This window comes from Alligator mississippiensis, chromosome 1 (genome assembly GCF_030867095.1).
Source record: "Alligator mississippiensis isolate rAllMis1 chromosome 1, rAllMis1, whole genome shotgun sequence".
NCBI lineage: Eukaryota > Metazoa > Chordata > Crocodylia > Alligatoridae > Alligator > Alligator mississippiensis.
In genome coordinates this window covers 362,318,850-362,336,347 of record NC_081824.1, presented here as the reverse complement: position 1 = coordinate 362,336,347, position 17,498 = coordinate 362,318,850, and the positions used below count along the sequence as shown (strand labels likewise).

Genomic DNA, 17,498 nt, shown 5'->3' with positions numbered 1-17,498 from the left:
TTAAACCTCTTAAATATTCTTTAGGGCAGGGACAGGGACTCAGGTCTACCTCCCAGGTAAGTGTCTAAACCACTAGGCTACAGAGTCATTTACACAAGCTCATATTTTTTTGTTTTTCCTCTTACAAAGTGGAACAGCATCAGTTGAAGGAGTGGGGGGCTTCGAAGAGCCACATTTTACTTAAGTGCCTATATCCACTTGTGGATTTCATCCATTGTGCCTTGGTCATAGTGGGTCATTTTCACTCTGGAAACAATTTTATCAACTTCACTACTGTTAGCCCACGAGCGATTTTGACTTTTTTAGTCACAAAGCAGAATAGCTACTGGGAAGTGTAGGCGTGATTGTGGATTTCTGGAACAAAGGGAAAAACCTCTAAATGTGAGTCATGATTAAACGAAATAGCAAAATCAAGGCATTAGACTGAACACCACTTCACACTCAACTCACCTCTAAAAGACCCTTTTATTCAATAAGCTTTTATCTTATCATCTTTTAGACAATAGCTTGCTAGATAGCAATTGTGTGTATGTCTGACATGTTATATCCCAGACTGATAAGGGTTATTGCATTGTAACTGAAAACGATCATCTTTGTGATTTCAGGTTCCTGCCACTGTGGAAAGTGCATCTGTTCACCCCAGGAATGGTACATTTCAGGGGAATTCTGTGAATGTGATGACAGAGACTGCGACAAACATGATGGTCTCATTTGCACAGGTGCAGTACAGACTAACCCTTAATTGCTCTTGAGAAGCTGACTGCATAAATGCAAATTGAAGTGAGACAAAACCCAAGCTGTTCTTTGTCCATTGATGTCATACTTTCCTATTATTAAAAATCATTGTAGATGTTAATGGAATGCTTCTTTGTGTACTGTGGATAAATTGGCACAACTTAACAGTTCATAATAAGAATTGAAAACCAAAGCATGAACTACAAAAACTAAATCATTTGTGACATTCAGTCAGAGGAGGAAACTGCATTTGTCCATTTATTCCTGGAAAAAATAGATATATAACAAATATTCCATATAGTGTATTCCATATAGTAATCTATATACATCTATAGCGATATAGATATAGATATAGATTGCTATATGGAATACACTATATGGAATATTAGTAATTCAGCAAGTTGTATGGCTGGCCCCTTTCTTATTTCATTTGCTATAATAGATGTATGTTAATGCATTCAAATTGTAATCTTTGGTAATACAGTGCGAGCAGGTGCTTATATTACAAAGAGAATAACAGCCATGTTTGCTAAAACAGTTCCCTTGTATCCACACAATTCTCTCAGGGATGCTAAGATGTCTGACAGTCTTTCTTGTAACATGATAGCTGCTGATTAAACCTGTTCCACCTGTCTTAGGTCTGAGGGTTTAGGTCGCAGATGCAAAGGGAAATGAACAGATTTCCAACTGTTCCTTGTAGCAGAGGAAGGAGAGAGAAATCTAGTGACAAGCAGAAACATGTGAACTGTTATATTAACTTGGTGGGTATTCCAGAATGAAAATCTTAGAGCACAGTCTGTCTGTCTATTCACCTAGGAAACTCTTTGCCGAGCAGTGCTCTCCTGCTAACTAATACCTAAAGTAGTAGAAGTCAGACCAACATCTCTGTTAAGTAGGGAGGGGTAGGAAAAATCTCTAATGATTACGACGTGAGAAATATAATCAATCAGGTGTTCTGGGTTCTGTTCACAAATCTGTCACTGATCACCTGGATGACTAAATTTACAACTGTTCCCTGCGTTTGGGTGCTCACAATTGTGAGGTACCTACAGACCTATTTTTCAGAGGTGCTGACTGCCACAATTCCATTTAAATCAATGAAAACCAGGATGTAGCTGCCTTACACTGGGCATCAAAAGGCAATGTTTGAATATATCATTTTTAATGCTCCATGCATCAGTTTCCCTTCTCCAAAGCAGGACAATACCTTCTTATCACAAACAGATTTTGATACATCTTTAGTAAAGATTTGAAAGGCACCATTTTGTATCAGAGAATCACAAAGCGTTGTTTGTATTACCATTCAGTTTGCTGCATGTGTTTTTAAATGTTAGCTAAAATAGCTCTAGTTTTTCCTCACACCTTGAGGTGCAGTGTGAGCATGAAGCACAAACAGCTGGGTGCAAATCATGATGGCATAATTACAATATTTACTATTCTGCTGATGGTATTGCTGAAAAGATGCCATTAATTGTTTGAAAGCGTAGGTTTTTGGCTGCTGCTTAATCAAATGTAAAGTGCTCTCTCTACAGAAAAATATGTAAAGGGACAATAAAACTATTTTATTATGGCTTGTTACTTCCCATAACAACACATTTTAATGTAGTACATTTCAATTATGGTAATTATCGCGTTTGCTCTGTTCTAGGCAATGGTGTATGTAGCTGCGGGAACTGTGAGTGCTGGGAAGGATGGAATGGAAATGCGTGTGAAATCTGGCTCGGGACAGAATACCCTTAACTACAACAAAGAACATAACGGACTGAGGGTTGTTTCATGTGTTTTGTTTGTTTGTTTTTTAGGCTGCTAGAACACGTAAATGCAAGGCAAACGACATAGAGCAACCACTAGAAATACCCAGACTGCATCTGTATTTCAGAGCACCCTACCAAGGGCCTGCTTCTGTTCCTATAGATGCCCATGACAAATCTAACATTGCTTCAGTGGGAACAGAATTTGGCCATAAAATACTTAAAGTTGTTAGCTCAAACCCTATTGGAGTTAATGGGAATTTTGCTTATAGTCAAATGTTTATAGTCAAATTAAAATCGGCCTTAAATAGTGTTTGATGGAAGTAGCACAAAAGCAGTTTTTTTACATAATCTACTTTCTTTTTCCAATCTCAGTGTTGCTACATAATAACATTAAGAAAAAAAGCATATAGCTGAATATTTGGCAAAAAGAATTCTGATGAATTTGATAGTGTTTGTGAAATATTTCATTTGACCTTTGATTCCCTTCTATGCTGATTATGTCAGGGCTCCAATAACAAGAGAAGCTGTAAATTGCTCATCAAAACCTTAATGCTTTTAATTTTTGTCTGAGAATCGTATTTGTCTAACTGAGATTCAAATACCTATGCACCACATACAGTAGATCAATGACAGAAGTTATGAAACCTGACCCCATTGCTAGAACAGAGCACATTTTTTAAACACATAATTTTGTGGCTTCTGTGTCAGTAAGCTGGTTATTTAGTCTTCATACTCCAATACTCTGAAATGCATATTCTTTAAGATTATAAAAAAAATTAAAAACAGAGAAGATAAACTGTATGATTTGTTATTTTGAATAAATATATTAACTTGTATGTACTTTCATCATACTGTTTTATGTATGTTCACTTATCTAGTAAGCTTAAAAGTAAAGCAAATGAAATGTTAACTTTTAGGATGCCAATTCTGTATTCTATTAGGACTTGCTGCTTAGGAACAGATTACATTGTCACATGTGGTATCCATTGAATTTCACTATTTTTGTGCAAAGCGGGAGTCGAAAGGTCAACTGAATTGGAAAGTCAGTTATATAGTATGGAAGACGGGAATCAGCCAAACACACTTAGAGGATGGCAAAAAAGTATATATGTTTTAAAACAGTAAATACAAACAGTGCAGTGGAATGAACAAATTTTTTATTTTTTTCCAATGGTGAAATGCTCAGTGTGAAATTCACATTGAATTATGAAAAAAATGCACAAGTGTTGGGACTTCCCTAATTTATTTACATTTCCTTTTCTTTTTTGTACATGTAAATTTGGCAGCCCTTTAATTTTTCAGAGCAAAAAAAATACATACATTTTCTTTTCAAAAGTTAGTGATTACATTTCAAAAGTATGACTAAGCAATAAAAAGACTTCAATGTTTCCTTTAATATCAAACTGTAATATTGTGTTGTGATTTAGGGATCATGGTTCAGTCTGTTAGAGAGATGCAGGACTCAGAACGAAGGAACCTGGTTTTCAGCTGAAAAAATGTATTTCCATCATGACACTAGAAATTTATTTTCTTATAGAAAGGACTCAGATGAAATAGGAAAAGACAACAGTACAGAGCACGTAATAGTTATAAGCATGAAAACGTTTAATGCAGTGACTGAATGGTTTTCAACACATTTTCATTGTGTTCCCACTTTTATTTTGTTCCCATTCTTTATCTTACCTGATCATCTTTTTTTCTAAAAGAAAAAAGAAGACAAAGAAGAAGAAAAAGAAATGCTACTTCTCAGGGAGACAACACAGTCACCTCAAAAAGTCTTTGCATAACACCGGCATAATGAGAACCCCCCCTTCCCCACCCCCGGCCCAAAGCTGCTATTGTTAGGAAATAAGGCAGAGTTCTAAAATGTATTCATACAGTATAAAGAAAATTTAAAGTAAAATAAATATTGAAAAAATAGTTGGGATTTTATAGCTCTAATCTTCAAATTGTGTAGAGAGTAACAGGAATGACTATATTTGTTTTAATATATATGCATTTTACCAACCCTGGTCTTTTGACTGGTGACCAACAAGTTTGTTGGTTTTATTTATTCCTAAAAGTAGTACAGATCTAAAAATAATCAACATTTTATGGAAGTGGGTGCTTCTACTGAGTCAAAATTTTAAGGCTGAAGGCATAATTAACTTCCTTCCTTCCATTTGTATGCAGTACTGATAATAGAAAATAGACAATTAATATTATTTTCCAAAATTTAATAGATGTTTTGACTGGTTTGTTTCTATTACACGCAGAGATATGTAAGTACAGTAGATAGGCATGATATGTCAAGTACTACATTGGATTGGAAAAGATGTTCCTAATTGGTGTACAGGGCTGTAAATTACCGAATATGTGATTGTCATATATAATGGTTGATGTATTTTACTTTGTGATTTGGGTTATACTTTTCCATTAAGTTTGTAAACTAAAAGAAACATAAGTAATTCTGATGTCTAGTAGGAAAAGTTTAAAACATTTTCCCAACTAGTTAATTTTAAGTTTTAGGAACAGGGTGGATTATATAACCTTAATATTTCAAAAAGTCTTATCTGAATTGTTTGATAAAGCAAGTAACTACAGGGAAATATTTTTAGAAAATGTTGACAGAGTACCTATGGTTAATTAGAATGTAAATTATGAAAGCAACACTGTACTATATGCTTTACAATGTTTACAAAGACTACTAAAATTGAAATGGATATCTTTTTACCTTTACAATTTTTATTCTGTTTCTTATTTTTATTGGTATAATACTCATTAACCCCCACAAACTAAGGTAACCAGTAGGCCTGCGTGAAGTGTCTGGTATTTGCTTTGGATTCAGCCGATTTGGGGACAGTGATTTGATACAGTGATCCAAATCACTGTTCCAAATCAATTTGGCTGAATATAATTCTGAGATTTGGCTACTGCCGAATCTCCGAATCACCCAGGCCCATCCCCTGCCCACTCTCCCAGCCCCGGCACTCTGAAAAAAAAAAAAGCCCTGACTCATTGGGTGCTGCTGGGCAGGGGGCTCTGCTTGCTGTTTCCTACTGCCCCATGCTGCATGGGGGGCTCTGCATGAGCCTCACAACCTCCCTCCCCACTGTCCCAGCCCCAACATGGATTTCCTGCCCACCCCAGCTCTGGCCCTTTAAGAAAAAAAAACACAGAGAAAAACCCTGGATTCACCATTCCTGCCGGCGGGGGGAGAGCCCTGCTGCCCCCCCCACTGCACCACACCATGTGGGGGGCTCTGTACAAGCCCTCGAAAGCCCCGAGGCTGCCGCAGGAGTGGTGAGTCCTGGGGTTTTTCTTGATTCCCCCCCCCTTTTTAAAGGGCTGGAGCTGGGCTGGACAGGGCAGCCATGGTGGGGGGCTGGGGGAGCAAGGGAGGGGGTGGGAGGTTCATGGCAGAGTTTCTCAATGCAGCTTGGAGAAGTGGGGGGCAGCAAGGATTGCCCCCCCCACCCAGCGAGTGGGACTTTTTATTAAAGCACCAGGAGCTGGGGCAGGCAACGCAGCCACGGAGGGGCTGGGGGAGCAGGCAGGGGATGGAGCCTTGCAGGGGTCCCCGCATGGTCCCCTCCCGCCTCCTCCAACCCCCCCCCCACTCCCTATTTACCAGCCACCAGGGACTGTCTGAATCACTGAAGCTCTCTGAATCTTTTCCGAAAATTCAGAGAGCTTTGAATTGATTGGAACCTTTTAATTGGTCCCCTGATTCAATTGAGATTTGGAGATTCAGCCACCAAATTGGACCAAATCTTCTCTGAATCGAATCACCACCCAAAGCTTCGCACAGCCCAGTAGATCACTTGTGAGGCTCGTTCCCCTCACTAGAAATAATACCAACTGCCATAACAGCCGTAGCAGAAGTGTTCACACTGTGGCCCCTGTCAGATTCCAACAAATCTGCTAAATTCTGCCAAATACCTTGTCATCAACTAAAAGTTGATGACAAGGACATGAGATGAAGAAGACTAGAATTAAAAAGACCTGAAGGTAAATGTTATTCTACATATGTGAGAATACTATCTTGTCTAGTAAAGTGTGAATTTACACCTCAAACAACCCCTGTGATGAGAATTTTAATGACAGAACATGTAAAAACAGAAAGATGTGTGAAGGAATGACACATTTTGGCTATGTAATCTGTATACACTAATAAGGTTGGTGCTTCTTAGCTAGTGGGTTCAGATCCTACTTCCAGGTCTATGGCAAAAATAATTGCAGGATAAGAAAACTGGTTTGTTAAGTAGGGAGTCTGATATTGGAAATGTGAACATGAAAGATAACACAGCCCTCCATTAATGTGATAAAAGCACGCAGTTGTGAAGTACGTTGAGCTGCTCCTCTGTATATTTACACCATGTTTTAGTATTGTAACCATTGTATGACCTATCACTTCTGGTGTCAGCCATAAACTTGCCATAGATTGACTTGCTTATGTAACCCCATAGTAATTTTTTTTTCTTGGCCAAATTCTCTGGAAATTAATCCCAGCCTGTTTTGGTGTCGTTGATTCACTGCCCTTTTCCTCCTCCGAAACATTCACTTTAAGTGATATTTCAAAACATGATCTGGGGATGAATAAAGCTAAGTTGAATATTTCTATGACTAGGTAATAGAACAAAGATTTTATTACTTTAAAAAATCATAGCATTTGCATTAGTCATCCTGAAAAAAATACTGTAATAGACATTTTGAAATGCACTGCAATGCACTGTAGTTATCCAAAGGGGCATTTAATAGAAATATAATTGCCTTGTTTTATCTAGTTTTATGGATCTTTTTCATTCTCAGCTGAATGGAGCAGAATATTTCTGCTTTATACCAAAGAACAGATGGATCAGCAAGACAGACTTTTAATGCATGGGCCACACCCTCTGCTAGCATACTCCATTGATTATGGTAGCATTACACCAGCAGGAAATTTATCTTAATACTTGTAAAAAGGCTTGAGCTTTCCAAAAGTCTTTCATGTAAATACTTTGTGAAAGACCATCCTTTTGTTTTTGTTTTTTGGAATTTTTTTTTTTGGGGGGGGGGGGGGAGCAGATTTTGTTCTAGACCAATCTAATGAGCTGATTTAAATGGATGAAAAATAACAGTTCATAATAATTCTGCTGATTTTAGTGTGGTTTCAAACAGAACAGTAAGAAAGCAGCAGAAACATTAGGTAAGCTACAAAGCATTTATGAAAAAAACTATAGCAACCTTTCTGTAGAATCCATAGTGTATGCAAGTTTTTAAGGCTTCCACTGCATTTATAATTCATAAACGGCTTTATAAAAGCAGGAAAAATAGTACTTTGTTCAAATTGTTCATATCTTCCTAGCACTTGATGTGTATGTGTCTGTGTTTAAGAGAGACTGAGATTTTCCCAAATAAAATGTTAGCTGAAATACAAATGAGCTTTTCAGCAGTAAAATGAAAATAAACGACCTCTCTATATTATGGGCACATGTATTATGTGACAGTGAAAAGATTGGAATATCTCTCTTGGACCACTGTGCAAACCAGTCTCTCTGGGATTAGATAAAATGGAAAGAAAGGAGCAAAAATACAAAACAAAGCACGCAAAACACCTGGCAGACTCATACATAGCTGTACGTAAAAGTACAAAACACGCAATCCGTAAATACAAATCAATTCCATCAGGTTTACTATACAGTACTTTAGTAGTAACAGATAGTTGAAAATAGTTTTCACTTAACAGGAAAATTAATTTTAGGGGGAACAAAATGGTGAAGTCTTATCCTGGAAAACAGCAAGAGAGGTATTCTATCAAGGACCTAAACTTTTCTTTGGCATGGTAAAAGGGAAAAACTGAGTTTGCCAACCTAATTACATTAAGTTTCACCAAATTGGGGCCAGTGCAGTGTTATTTTGCACATTCTACTTTAATATGCTTTCATATAAATGTTTTATTCAGTATGATGCACCTGTGTATACAACAAATGATAATAAACACAAACTGTACAATGCAGACAAACTCTTTGCATATATGTATGTAAATTTAGTAATATATACCAACAGTTCTTGATACACATAGCCTACTACATGCAGTTCATCATTGCCATCCTCTTCCCATGCAACAGATGAGACAAGAGACAAAATTAAAGGAAGTAACAGAAGCACAAACAACAAACCCCTTTGTTATGTTTAAATGTATTTTAGAAGAAACTGTTTTAAGACATCCATTCATTGGATTAAACACCCTTATAGATAACCTGTTTTAACTAAGGAAAGGGAACAAAAAGTGCAAACAAAACTGATGTTACATTTCCAGTATGTACTAGTCATTTACAAAAATAAAGTCAGTCTTTGTTTAATCCTTCAAATTGTTGTTGGCAGAACAATAGCTGCCCAAGATGCTAGTTTTAATTTTGAAAATGGTATGCATATGGCCAGCCAGATTGTGCCCTCTGGATCCCCAGTGCATAGGTTAACCAGGTCTGTGGCACTACCTTTCCACCCTCTGGACCCTGTGGAGGTCTCTCTCTGTAGTTCCAGATCTGTGCTGAATTGGATAAAGACTGGTTAGAATAGGGAATGAATGCATGTGGATACACCAGCCCTGTGAAAAAAAATCTACAAAAAAATGAATGCAGCCAACAGCAGTATTATCTTGTTCACATACCTTCCCTCTTAAATCTGGGAGGGGCAGGATTACGATGGTGGAGTGAGTTAGTTACTGCAATGCCAGCATCACTGCGCTACCAACGAACCAGGCAGAGGGCAATGCCCAACATGGATACTCTGGCTTCTCACTGACTGACTGGGGCTATGGTAAACTCTGGAGCTTTTATTTTGTTCAGGAATGGCAAACAACCTCTTCTGTTGGCAGAATGAGAATGGGGCAGTGAGGAAACACCAGAGGTTTCTCATGGAGATTTTTTTCCATTAGAGGCATTGGGCAAAGGATTAATCTGGGCCCAGGTTTCTCTGTGCATATTTTGCCACAGCATTAAAGTAGGTGTGTCTTTCTTTAAAAAAAGAACCTTAAATACTTAGCTAATGTACTCCCGCTGTTGTGCTTCAGCCGTCTCTTTAAAATAGAACCAACCTTCAGCAATTAGTTTGTTGTTTCAGGTGGTGTATATAACCGAGGAACTGGACTGCCAGAAGAATCATTTAGTATATTTGTAATTTATCAGCATTACAACAATCTTTTGAACAACATATTACTCGTGTTACTTATTCAAACAGAACTTCATATGAAAATTGCATAAGCCTAAAGATTTGAGACTGAATTAGTATTCAGCTAAGCAGGCTGGGTATTTGAAACAACCAGTGGCTAGTTATGGAGTGAAGTGTAAAGACATGAACAAAATAATTTGTTAGGATTATGGAAATAAAAAGGGAATGATTGGTTTTTGTCACTCTTAAACACCATGATAACAGCAAGAGGCCAAGAGAGCATTATCACCCAGTTTTCCAGAACTGAGGTACAGTTTGGTTCTTGTCACTCTTTCTAAGAAGCAAATGTCTATTAAGCACACTCACAGTACCCATATTTTTAGTCTTTTAAAGATGCAACTGTGTTTTGAAACTTTTTACATACACGATTTAACACTTTAATGGCATCTTTGCTGTATTGATGAAAACATATTCCTATTTTTTCTAAATTTGCTTCATTGCTCTTGACTGATACCAATGAAGTGTCAACAATGGTTCTCATGAAGCAATTGAATATGATCCAAGGACTCAATTTCAAAATGAGTTGAAATTTCCTCTAGTTTCATGTAGGAGAAAGTACAGTATACAGAGATCAAGGCAAGGCACCTTTAATCTAGCAATTTGGTGGGCACATCCTAAGAAGCTGGGTTAGAGGTATGTACTGGGATACAGGTGAAATACATAGAACTGGACTCCACATGCTGAGCTAAAAAATAAATAAGTCAAATTAATTTTTTCTAATATGTCCAGTTTTAAAACTTGGGGTTTTTTTAAACATCAAAAACAAACTATAATTTGTAACTACCCTTTGCATTGCTGCTGCAAAAAGAACACAAAAATATCCTTGCCCATGCTTTGCTGAGTAAGAGTGGAATACAGCCAAAAAGAATGATGGCATTTAGTTCATTAAAAACAGGAAAGTATTATACTTGAGATGGATTTAGGTAGCGCAATTCTTGTTAGTCTTAATTATTGTTTTATTCAAATAATGAGGATTAGTAGATGAAAAATGAGCCTTAATTCAGGCCTACAAGGCCTACAGAGTTCTTTGGACCCACTTTCCCAAAAATGAGTGGGTCTCGCTCGCTGGGCAAGGCAAATGTTACCATTACCAGTAAGCTTGTGATATGTATAAAACACACAGAAAAAAAAACTATAGGGGGATGCCAAACACTAGTCTCAGAAAACGTTCTACTGGTTGTGTTTGACACTTTTTCCCTCCATACTAATGCCAACCTCAGGAGCACAGTATCTGTTACTAAAGTGTATTCACATTTAATCAATATTGTAAGCCAGAGACGACAATTCTATTCTTTATAGATATAATTTATAATAATAGGTTTTTGAAGGCTTCCTGATTCCCTGATTGCTTTCAGAACTAAGCCACCTGCAACACTTAAGTTTTAGAGAAACACAATCCCTGCAAAAGGTCACAGACAGTGGAGCGAGCAGCCTTGTAAAAAAGGGAAGAAGAGAAATCCATAATAGCACAGGTTTACAGCGTCTAACTAGAAATTACTTGATATTATTTGTGTGCTACAAAATAGAACTTAAAACACATGGATTTCGCTGAAACTGGACTCAAAAAGGGATTATGGGTAACTGTCAGCAGGCAAGGTATCAAGTGTACTTGTGAAGTATGTCATTCACATGAAGTGTCACAGTCACAGAAAAGATATTAAAAAGGCATTCCATATCTGGTAGGGCATTCCATGGTCTGAGTTTAGCTGGTTATCCAGGTGTCTTCTTGTTGTGGGTGGAGCTACATGTTGAGATTCATCCACTCGCAATAACTTAGTTCAGAAACAGCAAAGAACAAGTATTCACTTGCCTCAAGCTGATCCATAGACACCACAGTAGGAGAGTCTGGAAAGGATAAATTGCTCAACTGTACTCGGGGCTCAATAAGTCATAACACCTGTGAGGATCTGGCTATGTCGTCTTACTCTTGTTAACTGGTTTGCCTCCATTCATTATTGCAGATGCACTTGTGCTTTTACTTGGAGTTACCCCAGCCTTTGGCACTGTTTCTCCAATATCATGCAAAGATGGTTCTCGATACATGGCAACTAATAGAGGAAAGAAGACAGATTGAAAAAAAAAATCAGTAGTGTTCATTTTTATATCATTGTTCCAAGCAAAAAATTTTTTAATATTTCCTTAGTCTTTTTGTGAAGGAGAGTAGCTACTATGAAAGGAACCATCTGCTTTAAACCACTATTATATTTGCCCTCCCAGTCAAGCATCTCATTCTGTGTTTGTTCATCACATCTGACTAACAAGTGCAGCAGGAAATTGTACCTTGTTTTTTAAAAGGAGACTATGATGTGATTATAGAAGTTTAAGAAATTAGAAACAGTTGTTCTACATTCATTTATACAAGACAGAAAAATGAGCTGTTCAGTTGAAACCCTCAGGCACTGTACTGTCTCATTACAAGATAATTTAAGTCAAAACTGAATTTTCTGATTACATTTTTAAGGATTCTAGACATTTGTGTAGATCATTAAGCGATTTCTTTATCAAATACCATGAGAACATTAATTTTCAGTGTCAGAAACTGAAGTGACAGTCTCACAATCATGAGCTTCAATTTTTAATTAAGGAAAAATCATTTAAGCAATCATTATTTATATTACTTTCATATTTTTCTCACAGTCTAGTTAATATATGGCATTCATCCTCATCTTTAAATGACTTTAAAGAAAGATGCATTTAAAGACAAAAATCACAGAATGTTTAAATAAAACAAAACCTGATGAGATTAGACAGATGGAGACTAAAAGATAGCACTTGAGCAGTTTATGAAAAGGATTAGATTACTATGACATGGTTGCTTAGTTAACAAGGGACTACCAGCAGTGACCCAGGATATTCCTTTTACTCCTGCATCCCTACAAGGGGCTTGGGCCTATAACCTCCAAAATATTTAAGTGTTTAACTCCTAATGGGAAAATCTGGGCCTAGTGTTCAGGCTGTGCTGGAAGTATGGTAAGAATGGTTCCAGAGAGCAAACAGAGCAAAAGTAGTTCAGTTAGTGTTGATTTATTTCTTCGTGCCTAAATTTCCCATGTTATATGGCCAAAAACATTTTGAAATGCAGAACACTTCAAGTCTAAACTATTAACTATTATAGAAGCACTGGGATAGCCCACTGGGCCTCAACAGGGGCCTAACAATTTAAAATCCTTTTTGGAAAATACCTATGTTCAATTACAAAGTTCCAACTTTAAGCTGCTTTTTAATGATTAATGCTGGTGGATAATTCATTTTCCACGTCACTGAATAAGGTAATATTTCACTTCCACATAACTTTGGTAGCATTTATTTATATCAGAGCAGTGCTAGAAGAGATGTCAAAGCAGTCAAAAGAATTAATCGTTGCACATTGGTTTTGGGGGAAGTTATGTGTTTCTATAGAGAGCACAATCCCTTCTTCCCTTGACTAGTTAGAATAGGAGTCAGTAGCATCAAAGTACTGACCTTGATCTTCAATGTTGAGAAGTTTCATAATAGATATGAAGGGCCCATAACATCATTAACTAATCAAGTACTTAACTTGTTCTAACATTCCCAATAACATAGTCCAAATCCTTTTATGGCTTTTGAAAGTTTGAAATTAAATTTCTTCTCTAGGGTACATAGCACTGGTGATGGTCTATGTCTTTAGAGTGCACCCCCATAATTGTTTTTAGGACACTGGTTTGCTGACTAACTAGAAACATGATGAAATAACACCATGACCTACAAAAATATTAAGTGAAATAACATACACTAGAACCATAAGGGAAAAGAATTACATAGCATGGCTCTAATCTCTGATGACCCTCTTAGGCAATATAAAGCAACTTATTTCTAAGCCTTGCTTAAGCTATTTTAATAATAAAAGAAAATCTGAGAAAACACATCTCAGTGATGCCATACTCTACTGGAAAAAAAAAACACTTTTTCCCTAATCTGACTGTGTAGTGATTGCTTTAAAAATATAGTTGCCTTTTTTTAATGCTAACTTCTAGTTCAGGGGTCAGCAACATTTTTGGGCAGAGTGCCAAAAACACCAGCAACCCTGACTTATAAGATGTTGGCATACCAGAGCAGATGGCTGGGGAGCTACAAGAGGCCAGATCCTTGTAGCAACACAGCCCCGGCCCCTTCCCTGCCATCTACCCTGAGGTGTGTGCACCAAGCAAGATGCCTTCACATGCCATGCTCTGGCACCCAGGCTGTGGGTTGCCTACCCTTGGACTAGTTATTATATAGGGTTGAAGTTTCTCTCCAGGTAGTGCTGAAGAATTGTGAACATTTTAAAGGCTATCTACATCGCAAGGAATAGGAATACAAAATTATATCAACGTAAGCTGAGATGTGAAGTGACTATCAGCCACTCAGGGCTCTTGGGACCATTTTGCTCTGCATAATGAAAATGTAACACACAACATGAGTTAGGTTTGAAATTCCTCAAAATCTATTCCACACCTTTTCCATTACAGTTATCTCAGAATTGCAGGAGACAAATGACACTGCTGATAAAAATCATTACTCAGAAAAGCCTATTTTTTTAAAGATGTTAACTAATGAGACACTTTTCAGTACAGCTGCAGCTATGAGTAACAATCTGCACCAAACTGAATGAAATCTGGAGTGTAAGAGAAAACAAACAAGCGCAGATGAAAAAAAAATGTTAGAATAAGTAGGACAAATGGACAGTTCCATATTCAAGATATAAATTAGCACATTTAGCCAGATAATGCATGGTATCTATAAGTTTAGCACAACTAAAGACATTATTTGTTACTCCCTTTTCCTAAACTAGTGTAAAGGCTGGCATGCACATGTGTGCAATACATCATCAGCTCAATATTGCAGTATGCTTTAGCTTATAAACATTGTGTTAGGAAGCTCTTAAATTAGATTGCTGACATTTCATCTATTCCATTCATGCCTCCCCATATGTATACTTTTTCTAAAGCATACTTTATTGTTTAGAGCATTATTCTGGATAATGAAAGGAATATTTTTTACACTGCAATACTGACAACAATTTGGGCTCCTACTAGTTTTGAAACAGCACAATGCATTTCAAAAAAAGATTTCACTTCAACTAATAAAATGACCTCTTAATCCCATGGAAGGCCATTTTACATGTGCCCTTTCTAGCGCGCACTGTGCTGGAGCACAAAACACTCCATAAATCTTGGAAACTGCCATATGGAGTAGTGTCTCTGTGTGCCAAGCAAATTCAGAAATGCTACTATAGAACCCTTCACCTTCCTTTTGTCATACTATGAACTTCAAGGGAGAGACTTTTAAATATTTCAGCATATCTGGCTGTGATGGACCAATGCTCACCTTCCAATGGCTTGGGTAGAAAATGAGCTGCTGGTTTTGTTTTCTTCACTCTGTTTCCTTTCATGACCTGCCCTTCCTTATTAAGCCCCAGGAACCAAGCCCTACCAGACTCCTGTTGTCGGTACAGCATAGATGAGTAGATTACATAATAGTTTTCAAAAACAGACTCCTTAAACTTGCACTCCGGTGTAAAAAGTTCCTGTGGGAAAAAATGTAAAATGTTAGAGCATATCCCAAAAGCTCTAAATCTATCATGTCATTTCTGACAGTGTTTTGGTGCTAATTTGGGAAACTGGCTGGTCCATTGAATAAAGCATGGCCCTCAGAAACTCAGAAGACCTGATTTAAAGGACTACCTTTTACAAGTTTCTCCACTTCGTACAACGGGGACAAGTATATAGTACTTACCTCCTCTGTAAGGAACGTTGATATCTAGTGTTTAAAAATACTAAGAGCTTGATATTAGTATAATTGTGCTTATTTTTCTACAAGAGAATGAATTTGTGTTTTAACACGTCTGACAGTACATCAGAGCCCCAGTGAAAACAAGGTGGCTTTTTTTTTTTTAGTTTTCACCTATTTGCCAAGTGTAGTAAATTCCAGCTTTCACCTACACTCCCTGACCCTCGTGCTGTATTGAAAACAGTTAATATGATACAAATGAAGAAAAAATTGTCCTCACAAGGATTTTAACATGCATGAAAAAGTATGTTATATTGCTAGTGGAGATATGGTCTCAAATGCTATTGAAGGCTGTTTCGTTCAGTAGAGAATCACCACAGAATGCAACTAGGCAGAATGACTGTTCCCAAGGGATACTGAGCCTTACTCAATTCTCACTGACCACATCATTCTGACCCTAAGTGCTGATATTGCTGGAAAGAGTCTTATTCAATGATACAGCAGGTGTTCAGCGCCATTTCAAGCCAAGCTAGTTAGGGCAGATGCAGACATACCATTTTAAATGTTTCACACTTAGCAACATTTTTAAAACATTGTGCTTCCACTGCATGAGTCATGCAGCTCCTGTTGTGTCCTCCAGCTAAAGTACTTGACAGTCTCTGTGGTTGCATGTTGCTGGTGTGGCCTGAGGGAGGAACAGGATAATCAGTCACCTGTAGCCTTGCTTCCTTTTTCTATGATGAACTATGGGTTTACTGTGATAATTCTGTTTTAAATACATTTATGTTGTTATAATATTGTATGCCTCAGTTTATCACTAAAGCTAGTATATGGGGAATGAATGGATTAAGAGTCAGTGAAGTAAGAGATCTGCCTACCTGTGGGACAAGACAAGGTGGACCTCTAGCATCAACAGAGACCGGAACAGCTTTTTGACACATCTACACATGAAGATAGACAACACCCAGGAGGTTGGGGGGAAGCTGAATGAGATGAGCATAATAGTTGACAGAGCATAATAGTTGACATACTCCGGTTGGGGACAGAGTATGGAGAGGGACATAAGCAGAGGAGCTTTCCAGGAGCTGGGCAGATTGGAAAGAGAACTACAGAGCATTCCTTGGGGCTGCTCTTGGCTATGTGGGCTGGATTTGGGGCAAGGGAACTGCTTAACTCTTTGTGGAGGGCAGAGAACCTCTAGCGGGATGGCCTTTGTCTTTACTGACTTGCAACTAAAGTTCTAAGCAGCAGACAGTTTCATTTGTTCTCTCCAAGAAGGGGCAACGTCCCTCTCTCAGGAGCTGAACTGGATGCTAGCTTCTTGAATCATGGCCCTGGAGAACCAGGGAGGGTGAAGAACCAAAAAGCCAGGGTCTCGGAATAGAAAGTAGCCTGGGCTGGCTTTGGGGGGCACTCTTAAAGACCAGACAACGCTGCAGGGGTCTCAAGAAAGCACTGTCCCTAGCGAACTCCATGACACCTCCTTCCATAATAGTGGAAAAGACTGTCAATGCTGGAGTGCAAGAGGCTTCAGTGAGGTAACAGTCAGGAAATGGCTATCTGCATCCAAGACATGGGCTCTCAGCACTCAGGGTGCTGCTGCTCCAGGCACCTGGGTGCTCTGGGGTTTCCAGAGTGTCACAAGTTCTGCAAGCCCTGGTGACTGGAGCACCCCAGGGCCAGGAGCCCTGGCACTGATGTACATGGAGCAGCAAGGGTCCAGAATGCCAAAAGTTGCCGGACCCCCAGTGCCCACAGCCCTGAGTGCTGGAGCCCCAGGGAGCACCCCAGGTAGCAGAAAGTGCAAAGGGGTGGAGGTGGGATGAGCATGCAGTAGTGGTCAGTGCTGGGAGTTGGGGTGGAGGAGGAGGGGGAGGAGAGTCACTGTATTTGGGAATATTGGAGGACGGACAAGCCAGTGGAACAAAATGTTATTAAATAGTACCTGCTCCCATAGTACATGCTTCCTGAAGGCATTACTTTGTCACACTTAGGAGCCTTTTATCCCACTTATACATCTGTATGGTATCCTTTTGAAATGTTTCAAAGGTGTTTCAAAGCCCTTTGAAACATTTCAGATGTTATTTC

General features: G+C 38.3%; 2 protein-coding genes across 4 annotated transcripts in view; one reads left to right on the top strand and one right to left on the bottom strand.

Annotated features, from left to right (window-relative positions):
- ITGBL1 (integrin subunit beta like 1) overlaps positions 1-5,210 on the top strand; it is a 308,943-nt gene extending 303,733 nt beyond the window's left edge. For both annotated transcript variants that reach the window (XM_006264391.4, XM_059721100.1), the window contains 2 exons: positions 606-719; positions 2,384-5,210. In XM_006264391.4, the coding sequence (XP_006264453.2) occupies positions 606-719; positions 2,384-2,475 (206 nt within the window). In that variant the 3' untranslated portion in view covers positions 2,476-5,210. The remainder of the gene's footprint in view (positions 1-605; positions 720-2,383) is intronic.
- Positions 3,630-17,498, bottom strand: part of FGF14 (fibroblast growth factor 14) — a 456,042-nt gene continuing 442,173 nt past the window's right edge. For both annotated transcript variants that reach the window (XM_059721101.1, XM_006264390.3), the window contains 2 exons: positions 15,009-15,207; positions 3,630-11,728 (listed from right to left, as the gene is read on the bottom strand). In XM_059721101.1, coding sequence (XP_059577084.1) covers positions 11,592-11,728; positions 15,009-15,207 — 336 coding nt within the window. In that variant the 3' untranslated portion in view covers positions 3,630-11,591. The remainder of the gene's footprint in view (positions 11,729-15,008; positions 15,208-17,498) is intronic.